The 13047-nt window shown below is 41.8% G+C and overlaps 2 protein-coding genes across 4 annotated transcripts in view; both read left to right on the forward strand.

The window, feature by feature from the left end:
• Positions 1–7691, forward strand: part of LOC131357317 (serine/threonine-protein phosphatase 2A 55 kDa regulatory subunit B beta isoform) — a 51621-nt gene extending 43930 nt beyond the window's left edge. For 2 of the 3 annotated variants that reach the window (XM_058396218.1, XM_058396220.1), the window contains exons 7-9: positions 2478–2647; positions 3086–3177; positions 5864–7690. In XM_058396218.1, coding sequence (XP_058252201.1) covers positions 2478–2647; positions 3086–3177; positions 5864–6143 — 542 coding nt within the window. In that variant the 3' untranslated portion in view covers positions 6144–7690. Of the gene's footprint in view, positions 1–2477; positions 2648–3085; positions 3178–5863 lie in introns of all 3 variants that reach the window. The other variant, XM_058396219.1, reaches the window with a different exon arrangement.
• Positions 7692–10949: 3258 nt separating this feature from the next.
• On the forward strand, positions 10950–12895 carry gpr151 (G protein-coupled receptor 151). Its single transcript, XM_058397621.1, has one exon. The coding sequence runs from the start codon at positions 11013–11015 to the stop codon at positions 12306–12308; it is 1296 nt and encodes a 431-aa protein (XP_058253604.1). The 5' UTR covers positions 10950–11012; the 3' UTR covers positions 12309–12895.
• Positions 12896–13047: the final 152 nt, after the last annotated feature.

Here is a 13047-nt window from a genome sequence, read left to right on the forward strand (position 1 = left end):
TTTCTATCATGAAGATGAATGAATGGTGACTTAATTGAAGAGCTAAATATTTCTATCCTGTTGAATGAAGATGCTTCAACGTGGACACAGAAGAACGACTATAGTGCAGCTCTTCAGCTAGAATCCTCTGTCATCTATCACATTTATATTTGACTATAAAAATCTCTGTTTTTCTCCTGCCACCTGTGTGCCAAGTCTCACAGAAGATAAACATCACTCGCTACTAGGGTTATGTGTCGTCGTCTTAAATACAATTTTTCCAGTTATTCTAAATTCAGATTATTGTCTGCGTGAAGTTTCTCACATTCCCCTTGTGTCTGCGTAGGCTTTCCTCCCACCTCTCATAAACATTGTAAGGAGATTCTGGGTGTATTTGCTAGATGAAACGGTAAAACGAGAGACACATGACAGATAAAATTGATTAAGGAGTGAATATTTTGGAATCCATATTTGTCCTTTCAGTACAAAGACAATCAAGCTTTGTTAGCGCCTCCTCAGACGTCTCCCATTGTTGTGGTTGGTTTTTGCTGTCTATTCTGAGGATGTGCTCCAAATGGCAGCAGGATATATAGAGCTGCATCTTGAAATTGAATTAAAATGAAGTAGTTGTACAGTAAATATCCATCCATCTGTCTATTTTATGTACTGCATATCCTATACAGGGGTGTTGGGAATCTGGTGTCTGTCCCAGGGGCATTGGGACACAAGGCAGGGGACACACTGGACAGTGTGCCAACTCATTGCAGGGCACACACACACATTATAGACAATTTAGCAATTCTTTAGGAGGAACCGGAGGAAACTCACAAAGCATGGGGAAAACGTGGGGAGACCTTCACACACAAAGGGCAGAATAGGGTGGGTTTGATCTCCCATCCATGGAGGTTGAACCCCCCACTTTGCCCTTATGATAAAAGTCAAACACAGCAACAAGAATAACCCTAGAGCCACCCCCAAAACCCAGAAATTCCTAAACAATTACACAGGAAGTCTGTTTAATCTGTGTAATTTAGGTCAGAAGGAAATGAAGTACTGATTAATGTTCAGTGTAAGGTACCCTAAATTCGCTTGAAAAGAGCCTTAGCAACATACAAGCTCGATCCTTGGATTCTCCACTGAATCAGACATTACAAATGCATAGAGCAAGCCAGCTTCTTCCACTCAGTCCTTTCCCCAAGAGACCAAACAGCACGTCAGCCGTGACAGGGATTATCCCACCTCCCACCTTCACCAGGGGACAAAGAAGGTGAAGCTTATGCTAATATTTAATATAATTATGTTTGGTAAGGCTTTACCTCCTTAATTTCATTTTGAAATGATTTGATGGATGCTGAAAATTCAATACATGTGACTGACTTGATAACTGGACCCAGATAAATTTCTTTTAGATCTCCTCTGGGCTTTGCATCTCCTCAGAGTCTGCTGTGAGATTATGGGCAGGGGTGTGCATTTTAAAACCAGATTGAATACATTGACATTTAAGCGGTGGTTTGAAAAAATAAATCAATGCACTAAGGCACCTCGCTGCGTGTCTAGATATCGCAGAGGTGAAAGAAATACAGTCATTTGCTGAGCTTTACAGTTATGGTAGCTGCTCCATACACACGGACATCCTGTTGAATAGACTGTTTGCATTGTGTAACCTGGGGAAGGAGTGGCCTTGGGGGAGGCTGTAAGAGTTGTTTCTGAAACCTCCTCTAGCGTCTGAGGAGGTGGGCATGATACATACTGCATCATACACACAGCTGTTATTGTCACCTGGTGTGACTGCATGCAGTGTGCAGACATGCCAGCTTGTCTGGGGAAACAGAATGTCACCGAAATCTTCTGGAAGCATAGTGTGTGTTTGTGTAAGTCCGTTTCAGCTCTGTGTGCATATGTAGTGCATGTGTGTGTATTATTCCTTCCTCCTCCTTCTCCTTCTCCTCCTGCGTTCCTCTTACACTAATAAATCTTAGCCCTGTCCTGAGGAATATTCTGAAAAATCAATGTGTGCTGTGCCACGGAGACCCCCTGCAGCTTTTTTCCACGTGCAGCAGAGCTCCCCAGAGAGCTCATTACGCTCTAGTGAACGATATGCAGCTTAACTTGCACTTCGATGGATTTGTGGAATGACAGGTGACATGATGTCTGTCTGGGACACACACACACACACCCTCACACTCAATCCAGACAAGCCCAAGTGGCTACTGCTTTGTGCCACTACACAGAGCTGCCTCACTCCCTCACTCCCTCTGCTCTTGGCTTTTATGTGTCATTTAGATATGCTGCTGAGACAGCATAGGCCAATACATAAAGCATGGAGGGAGTAACTGACAACTGATCATTTATCTTGTTGCACTGGTGACAAATTTAGGTTGCGATGGGAAGGAAACATAATTGTTCGTTTGGTCTAGTTGCGTCGAGAGAGTTGAGAACTCTGCAGAGATTGTGCTACTGGGAATTAACAACTTTTTTCTACTTACTTTCTCATTCAGTCTTTGAAGAGCCAGAGGACCCAAGTAACCGGTCCTTCTTTTCTGAAATCATCTCATCCATCTCCGACGTCAAGTTCAGCCACAGCGGACGCTACCTGATGACCCGGGATTACCTGACGGTTAAGGTGTGGGACCTGAACATGGAAAGCAAACCCCTGGAGACGTATCAGGTGAAGCTATTCATTCTGCTTTTCTCCTCCTAAAAAGCTTAAGGAGTTTTTTGAGAAGATGTGTGCACTATAGCATGATGAAAATGAAGTTGTTCTGTTGCTTTCTATTTTAAGGGATTTGTGCATCCTAATAATATCAGTTGAGATGTATCATGCCCAGACATGTAGGCACAGAAATAAGCAAATACACATATTAACTTGCACATAAAACACATCATTATCACCGCTAATGACGTGATACGTACAAGGATATAATGGGAAGGCAAAACCTCTGCGTTCTCATGCAGTCCTATTTTTTTATAAAACTCTCATGTAGGTATTAACCCATTCATGAGCTATCTTGAAACTATCAGCTCCAGGATTCCCAAAATACTGTGTGTGAGAGAGTAGATTTTCTTATAAAATGCGCTCTGCTTTTATTTGTGTCTGCTTCTATAGGTACATGACTACCTGAGGAGTAAACTCTGTTCCCTGTATGAGAACGACTGCATCTTTGACAAGTTCGAGTGTGTCTGGAACGGATCAGACAGGTCAGAGCTGTTCACGATTAACACCGATGTGCCCTGCTACACATTTATTACCTAGCAGAATCCAGTGTACCAACTTGTTAATTCTACCACATGATATTTTAATGGATATTTTTTCAGGGTGTGGGTTTAGTTGATGTTAAAAAGTCGTGCATGTTAGACACTAAGGCACTTCCTGTCACTGGACAGCTTGAAGTGCAGACCATTACATGACATGTTACATAACATATGCTGTCCATTAGCATATCTGTTAGAGAGAGAGAGCTTAGGGGTGGACTTCACCTTGAAATATTTTCCATATCCAAGTCCTTAATCGAGGACAGCTGATATGACACACAAGCAGTGCAGATCATTATATATCATTTTTATAGTCATGTAATCACATAGTAAACTGCATCTGACATCTAATGAAGGTGTCCTTTAGTTTGTTTAATCCCAGTTTTGTTTGACTGTAGATTGGACTTTAAACGATTAAACTATAAATGTGCGTCATTAACATTCCTACTTCACCCAGAATGCATCACACTTTATCAGTTTAACATGGTCATTTTATTTCATATTTCCTCATGCCCCCTTCAAATTTTGTCCTGCCTATTCCACTCCACTGAAATCCATGTACTGGACAGTTGTGTGGATATAAATGGCACTTCAGCGCACAGGTTATTACAGTAAATGTAGTTGTGTGAATGCACCTCATCATTTCTATTATTATGTCTATTATGCTGCATTTAGATACATTTAGGTTTCCGGTTAATGGCTTTCAGCAGATGTTCCTTGCTTGTGTTACTGTGCTTCCACTTATTTTATTTGAGGCAGTCTGGGAAAACTGGCGAACAGCCAGATGAAGAAATGGGATTTAGGAAAGAGTTCATTTTTTGGCCACTGCCATAGCCTGACAATTTAAATTCAAGAAACCTAAATATACTTCAGCAAACTATGAGGTGGAATTGTTTTTATTACTTTCTACAAATATCATGTTGGGATAAAGAGCCAGTTTTACAAACATAGTGGTTCAATAAAGGTCAGTCTGCTTGACGCTACAGTCACACATACAGCAACACTTATTGTATAAGATCATACACCGATCAGGCATAACTTTATGACCACCTGCCTAATGTTGTGTTGGTCTTCCTTTTGTGTATTCTGACACTTTTCTATCAGAACCAGTATAAACTTCTTCAGCAGTTTGAGCAACAGTAGCTCGTCTGTTGGATCGGATCACACGGGCCAGCCTTCGCTCCCCATGTGCATCAATGAGCCTTGACCATCCATGATCCTGTCTCTGGTTCACCACTGTTACTTACTTGGACCACTTTTGATAGATACTGACCACTGCAGACCGGGAACATCCCACAATAGCTGCAGTTTTGAAGATGCTCTGATCCAGTGGTCTAGCCATCACAATTTGGCCCTTGTCAAACTCGCTCAAATCCTTACTCTTGCCCATTTTCCCTGCTTCTAACACATTAAGGACAAAATGTTCACTTGCTTCCTAATATATCCCACCCACTAACAGGTACCATGATGAGGAGATCATTAATGTTATTCACTTCACCTGTCACTGCTCATAATGTTATGCCTGATCGGTGTATGATATGACACATATATACACTGGTGATTTTTATACAAACACACTCTCTCCAAAGTTTTTTTATTTTAGCTGTAAGAAAACTGTTGTCAAGTGGAATGCTAGCTGCACCTCCTACTGATAAATGTTATTGCTATGGCAACCAGTAGTAAGAACCCCTGCTGGCAAATTTATAGTACAGAGTAATAAAATTGTAGCCTAAAGATGTCTAAAATCTTGCTCGGTATGAAAAATATAAATGCATATGGAGAGATCTGCGATGCTGCTCTAACAGTGATATTGTCCATTGTTACAAATGCTGTACAAATAAAGTTCACTGTCAGTCAGTGTGCTGAATCCAACACGAATCTGTGCACAAACAAGGCACTTTTTAATTTTTTGCTCTATAACTACACAAAGGGAATTAGTGGATGCATGTGTCCAGTATATACAGTAGACAATAAATAACTGAAGACCAAAACCTCAGTATTTCAGGAAAAGCATAAATTCTAGGGGTGTAAAGATATACTTTGGTCATGATTCGATTCCTGATATTGGCTTCACAATTTAAGTTTGATTCCCAGAACACAATTTGAATGATGAAAGGACTGAAAGGACTAATAGATGTTTAATACTGTGAACAAAATGTACTTCAGGTTGAAAATATCTTAATATATAAATAAATGTAAATCATGATTGACTGAAACCTAATGAGCTCCATAGCAAAAATAGAGCTCTGAAATCGGCTAAACTGCCCGATGTCTGTGTGCTTTGGTGTTGTTTGAAAGCTACTGAAGAGCTCTTTTTAACCATTATAATGTGATTGTGTAAGCATATAATTTATTGTGTGTGTTGATCTTTGCGATTGTTCTATCACAAGTTATCACAGGCCTCACAGGCTTTCCATGAAATAAAGAGATTGGCTGATTTGCAGATTTCCACGATGCACATCGTCACATTTTTTGCATTGTGATGCATTGTCATGATGTACCATTAAACCCACCTGTGTGACCTAAAGAATAACATAACCAGAAGTAAACGAAAAAACGGTTTTGTCTTAAAATGATGACACTTTAGTACACATTGTAATTTACACCCTGTGTTCTTTTTCATGATGTGCAGCATGATCATGACCGGCTCCTACAACAACTTCTTCCGAATGTTTGACCGCAATACGAAACGTGATGTGACCCTGGAGGCGTCGCGAGAGAACAGCAAGCCGCGGGCCGTCCTGAAGCCACGCAAAGTGTGTGTGGGTGGAAAGCGGCGCAAGGACGAGATCAGTGTCGACAGCCTGGACTTCAGCAAGAAAATCCTGCACACCACTTGGCATCCTTCCGAGAACATCATCGCCGTAGCCGCCACTAACAACCTCTATATCTTCCAGGATAAGGTCAACTAATACAGGCACAGTTTGGGTGGCCCAGCACATACACATACATACACACACACACATACACACACGCATGAACACGCACACACACACACACACACCGACAGGCAGACTGGAGTGCCTAATCGCTGCATGGGGCCAGTGTTTGGCTGCAGGAGCCATGATGCTGGTGGACTGTTGACTTTTTGTGTTGAAGATGGAGCAGGATACAGAGAGCATGAGCAGACCGACGTTAAGGACGCAGGCATGTTGCGCACAGGAGAGTGTGAATAAGACGCGCTATGCTATTTCACATAACCCGTTCTACTGTTCTATTTTCATCACCACAACCACATTTCCTCTCTTTAACACGCCTTTATTTATTCTATTTATTTACTTCTCCCTTTGAAGAAAACGTCCGAAGTTTTAAAAATTGAAATCTGGCTGCATTACATGCACTGTTTTATTAGTGTTATTATAAGGTTCCACACATCTGACTCTAAGGACGGCATCGGCAAGTTTTGTTTGGTCTGTTTTTCATTGACTCTCACATCAGTGCCCAGGCTTTTGACACCAAAGGGCACTCTGTAATGAAGCTGACGAAGGTCTAGACAGAAAGGACGCAGCTCCATTCCCTAAAGCCCCTCATCCACGACACAGCTGTCAATGAAACTGAAATGGACTTTGGGTGTGGTCATGCACACTGATGCTAAGGCCAGATACAATCTCTGGACATGATTCTAATTCTTTGCTACCTGATTCTTTGCGAACGACAGAGGTTAAGTGGTCTGAAGTCATCAAAAGTTGCCGTTTTATTCGTCTTTTTATGTTAAGGTTTCATTTAATAAGCTGTGGTGCCTTCTTTTCGTATGTGGACTTGAGTGCAGTTGGGAAGGGGGTTGATGGGATGGGTGTTTTTGGATGGTGTGATATGTTGGTTTGTGGAATGTGACTGTTTTTTTTTTGTTTTGTTTTTATAAAATGTGGACTGAATAGCTTTGTGTAAGGAAAAAAAGAAATGAAGATGATGTATTCAAGTACGCAAAAACGTAAGTACTTGAATTTTCCAAAACAGGTCATGATGTCAACTCTGTAGGCTTATGATTTAGGAAGTGTACGTCCCTGGATTTGACTCATTCAGTGCAGTGTTAGGTGGAAGCTGTTATTGCACTCATGACAAATCGCTCTAATTATCTAAGAGAATGTCTGCTCAGCAGGGTGCAAACTGCAGCATGAAAATACTTTTGCCTCTTATTCAAACAGCTCCCATGTTCCACTATTGTGCATTTCTCTCAGACGGCTAATGCACCATCCTACTTTTAAGTATGTTTCATGAAGTGGAAGGAAGTAACAGGTCGGCGAATAATGTAGCCTAACTAGACATGAAGATTATATGATATCAGGGAATTTTAGGTACAAGTCCTTTAAAAAAAGAAAAAAAAGAAAAAAGTAACATCTAACCAATTTCAGTTGTGAACTTGTTAATGAAACAAAGTTTTATAGCTCAGAATGTATTTAAATGCAATTGAATGACATGCAGTCTTTATGCTTAATGGAATTTGTTGAAATAAAAAATGAAAACATGTGCAAGTTGAAATAGTTTGATTTTGACTTACTTGATCTAACTCAGCTTCTGAATGGCCACAATCCTACAGAGATTTGTCTTGAAGCTGTGTGTGTGTGTGTGTTTATTAACCCTGTTACCAGTACACTGGCATTCCATTCTGCTGACTTATCAGACATTTTCCATCAGTATAAACAAATGATTATATCGTCGCAAGTCAGATAGAAAAATTAAACAGGACACTGTTGGCTTTTAGTGTTTATATGATGAAACCTTACACAGAATGTTAGGGGTTAAAGATAATGCCTTCAAATTTCAGATGTTTATGAATAAACACTTGGGGCATCTCACAGAGCAGAAATTGTTTTGAAGTCACAATTTACATTGAAGATATAAACATTTGCATGAACTTGAATATATTGCCCCTTATAGGCTAGGTAAAAAGGACTACTTAAAGCACTAAACATCTATTTTCATATGAGCCATTAAACAACACTGTGACATGACAAATAAATTTAATATAGTAGCTCAAGCTGTTAAAGCTCTTGGTTGTTGATTGGAAATATCAGGGTTCGAGCCCCAGCTCCACCAAGCTGCCACCATTGGGCCTTTTGAGCAAGGCCCTTAACCCCCGCCCCACTCCTGGGGTGCTGGATCATGGCTGACCCTGTGCTCAGACCTTAACCCTCCAAGGATGGGATATGCGAAGAAAGAATTTCACTGTGCTGTGATGTATATGTGAAAATGGCACGTTCCATTTTTCTGTGTTTTCCACACTCTGAACTGCACCGATATTTACGTTTCTGCCATCATAACCTTAAAGTGGATCACGTGCGCCCCCGTGTGGCCATTCAGAGGACAATCTATATGGTTTCGTTCAAAAGCATCTCTGCTACAAACACTACTCATGGTAATTAGACTCACATATTATGACCTGTTACACTCCCAAAGAAAAGCAAGTACTAAAATGTACCGTTCCTTGTCACTGGACTTGAACTACCATCAACCTTTTGTAGCATAACACAGTGTGTGCAGCGTAACCTTAAAACTTTACATTAAGAAGTAATTACAGTCTAAAATACACTATATTGGTAAAGGTTTTGGGACACCCCACCAAATCATTGAATTCAGGTGTTGTTTTTCAGGGGTTGGGCTTGGCCCCTTAGATCCAGTGAAAGGAACTCTTAATGCTTCAATATACCAAGACAATTTCATCCTCCCAACTTTTTTGTGAACAGTTTAGGGATGGCTTATCCATGTCTTGCTTTGAGTACTGGTGTGCAGGCATGTTGGAACAGGAAGGGACCATCCCCAAACTGTTCCCACAAAGTTGGGAGCATGCACGTTTTTTCACGTTTCCAGACCAAATTGAGGGTACAAGTGATAAGAGACTAGGAGGCCCAGCAACAATAAAACCTACAGTTTGTAGTAAACTTTTTTGTGAGATAATGCTGCTATGAATAATTTGCTTATGTCACCATCCACTAGTAGCCTTTTTTTGGGCAGACTGTTCAATTCCAATATGTCTGCCCAACATATACTTTTTTTAATATCAGGTTTCCTCTGTTTATATGTGTTTTGATGATGGAGATAAACTGTCTAACACATCATTCCATAATCTCCTATAGCTGTTTAAGATCTGGTGATATTGTGGATTCATGCTTGAGGAAAGAGCTCTCATCAAAACAGAAATGTTTTATCCTAGAATAAACGTGACCAAGCAGAACTTTCTACTGAAGTAAACCTAAACCATGGCAAAAACACCAGACACAGCATAACACTGTCACTGTTTCTTCCTTTCATTTCATTTCAATTCATACATTTATTAGTTAAGAGATTCAATATGAGTTCTCCATATTATCCTCAGTGGAATATCTTGATATTTAGAACACCAGTATCTTACACGCTAGGTAACAGTTTTTGCTCCCAAACTATTCATAAGGATTTGCACACATTTTGCAACTCTACATAAACAGTAGACAAAATGAAACACTGACTCCAAAACCAAAAATACTCCAAATATTGCTCTTTTTCCCTTAAATATGCCTGTTGATACTGAACTCTCCAGGCATAGAGGAAGGCACACTCCAGGCACACGTAGTTTATATGTACTTGTTTCATCCAGTTGTTTGTCTTTTACTTCTTTCACCATTGACAAAAGAAGAGCTGATTCTCATGGCTAAATCAGGAAGCTGTCGAATGGTTGTGATGGACTTTAGCTGAAAACTCTGCAAACACATGACACCATTGCCAAATATGGGAGAGATGACTCCATGTGTGTTCATAAAGAAATGGCAATTATGTCAAAAAGGTTTTGTAAATATAGTGACATTGAATAATAATAATAATAATAATAATAATAATAATAATAATAATAATAATAATAATAATAATAATGTGATTATTTCCACTATATTTTAAACTTTTGGAACCCTCTGTTCTAGGATAAAATTCATAGAATTGTAATGAATTATTCACTAGTATATTTATTTATGATTTATATTGTTTATTAGTGGAATAAATTAATCGAATATATAAATTTAACAATAATTAACTGATTTTGTGTGTGTGTGTGTGTGTGTGTGTGTGTATACTTCCAGCTGTTTGGAAGATATGACCAGTGGAAACATTTTTAGACATTTCACAGAAAAACTTGCTGCAAAAGTAATGGCTTTTTCCCCCCATGTAGAACTTCAAAACATGCGGAAATGTGGAGAAAAGCTCATCTTCCCCCTCAATCTGTTTAAAGGTGATTTATAAAGATGTGCATGTAATGTCCTTGTCTTTTCAAAATATAGAATAAGAGTTTATCATGGAATATATCCTTCTAGATTTTTATTCGATTGTGTTTAATCTTTTGCGCAAAACTAGTGAGCGTGTCTTGTGTGTGCATTCACCTGAAACTTTTACTTGTTATTGTACATAAAACTTCATGGTTCTTGGTATACTTGTAAAAAGCATATCGCATAACACACACAAACACGAGCGCGCGCACACGGGAAAAAAAAACCCTGGTGCATCCTTTTGGCATAATCAAGCCCTGCGCGTAAAACTCGCTCAGTTTCCGGTGATTATGAACAACTTGTTTGAAAGGCACAGTGTAACGCAGCGCCCGTTAGCTGGAATCACTCTAATTGGCCTCGAGAGGACGCGGCGCTCCAGTCCAAGTGAACACGGACAGTCAGCTGGGGAGGGCACCTGTCAGTCACACTCCGCCTTTATAACCGCGCGCAGCCCGCAGCCTCCGTGAATAAAACGCGCGGGTCCGAAGGCGTGTAAGACACGCGTGACAGAAAGTTATTAACAGGCGACTTTTTCTGATTCTTTCTGCGGAAATGGACAAACTGCAGGACGGGAACTTCAGCGCGCCTAACGGCACCTTGAACAGACGCTCGTTTTTGGAGAAAGGCGCATATCAGCACCTGCAGCAAGGCGACCTGAAGGTGCTGGTGCCGGTAGGGCTGGGCGTCATCTCCGTGCTAGGCTTCATTGCAAACGCCACCGCGGTGGGAGTGCTGGTGGGCAACGCGCGTAAAAGCAAGCTCTCCCTTATTAACGCGCTCATTCTCAACCTCCTGATGGCTGACGGTCTGCTGCTGGCTTTTGCGGTCCCGTTTAAAGCCACTGCGTACTCGCGCGAAAGCTGGACTCTGGGCTTAGTCGTGTGCAAAACGTGCGAATGGTTCGTGCATTCCTGCATGGCGGCAAAGAGTTTCACGGTGGCCATCATGGCAAAGGCATGCTACAGGTACGTCAGTAACCCGACCAAGCAAGTCACGATCCGCCTTAAGACTATCGTGGTGGTGCTGCTCTTCACATGGCTCTTGGCTTGCGTCCTCCCACTCCCCCACTGGCTCTTCACGTCGCTGCAGATGGAAGAGGGTGGACTGCTGTGCGTGCTCGAGGTGCCACCAGAAGCCCGTGAGTTTATGTCCTTTTACGTGAAGGCGTACCCTCTGGTGGCCTTTTGCGCACCACTTAGCTTCGCGCTGCTTTACTTCTGGCGCGCGTACGGCCGATGCCAACGCCGCTGCAGCAAGACGCAGAACCTGCGAGCACAGATCCGGTCGCGCAAGCTTACCCTGATGCTGTTCGGCCTGACCGTGGCCATGGCCACCATGTGGGTGCCACAATGGGTGTCGTGGGTGTGGATGAGGCACGCAGCGGACAGCGACGGCCCCGTGCCGCCCGTGCTCTTTGCCGTTTCAGCACAGTTCGTCATGTTTACCATCTCGCTAGCCAACCCGCTCATAGTGCTCGCGCTGTCTGAGGAATTCCGAGAGGGCTACAAGGGCCTGTGGCGGCGTCTCACGCTGCGCAAACACGCTCCCAAGCAGCAACCTAAACCCGGGCCGCACGCGCCCACTGCGCCCAGGTCGCCTACACCGCGACCCGAGGCTTCGGCCCACCTTCCACCAAGGAGTACCGACGAGTCCCTACCAGACAAGCAGCAGCAGCAACAACAGCAGCAGCAGCAACAACAGGAGGAAGGTTCCGGAAACGGCAATAAAGATGGCCTGGTGCCGCCTGATGTGGAGCAGTTCTGGCACGAGCGCGAGAGTGGCTCCATGTCCCAGGAGAACGACCCCGTACCTTGGGAGCATCAGGACCCCAAAGAGGGCAAGCAGTAGCCTAAACACTACCCGAGAAGCAACACACACACACACACACACCACTCAGCTCTCACACGCGCAACAGGAATTACAGCAGCTACAACCAAGTGACCTCACGCAAACTCGACACACAGGCTAAATCACATAATTGGACATATAAAGCTGTACATGGTGTGACGTCAATATTCTACACCATATACACACACAAACATTGCATTCATGTACCTGCTAAAAGATGAACGCACCACCAGCAAACTGTAGGTCTTCTGAAACAAGGTTCCAACCAGAGACACAATATAAACATCCCTGAAAGATCATCCGACCAGTACCATTTGTGGAATATATTGAATAAATTCACGTTGTTATTTGTCGTAATATAACTTGAGAATGGTTTGGTTTGTTGGCTCCTGTAGAGAAAAGTTTCATGTGTTATATTTTGTGATCCAGAGAGATTATGCTCTACATTTACATGTCTTCTTGCCTGATATTAAGAAACTGTAAATAGCACATATCTGGATTGAAAATGTTAGCAAATTTCCTTGTACAATTCTCCAAATAGTGCGAATTTATTTCCACAAATAGAACTATTACACCTGTAAAATATAAGAGGAAATGTTTTGTATATGTATTTGAGCAAAAATAAATTATGTTCCAGATAAATCCTAAGGCATGGCCTGTATTTGATCTGTATCCAATTTTCCAGTAAGAAAATGAAAATATAAACTGAAACATTATTTTAAGAAGACTAAAGAAATAT

This window comes from Hemibagrus wyckioides, linkage group LG08, assembly GCF_019097595.1.
Source record: "Hemibagrus wyckioides isolate EC202008001 linkage group LG08, SWU_Hwy_1.0, whole genome shotgun sequence".
NCBI lineage: Eukaryota > Metazoa > Chordata > Actinopteri > Siluriformes > Bagridae > Hemibagrus > Hemibagrus wyckioides.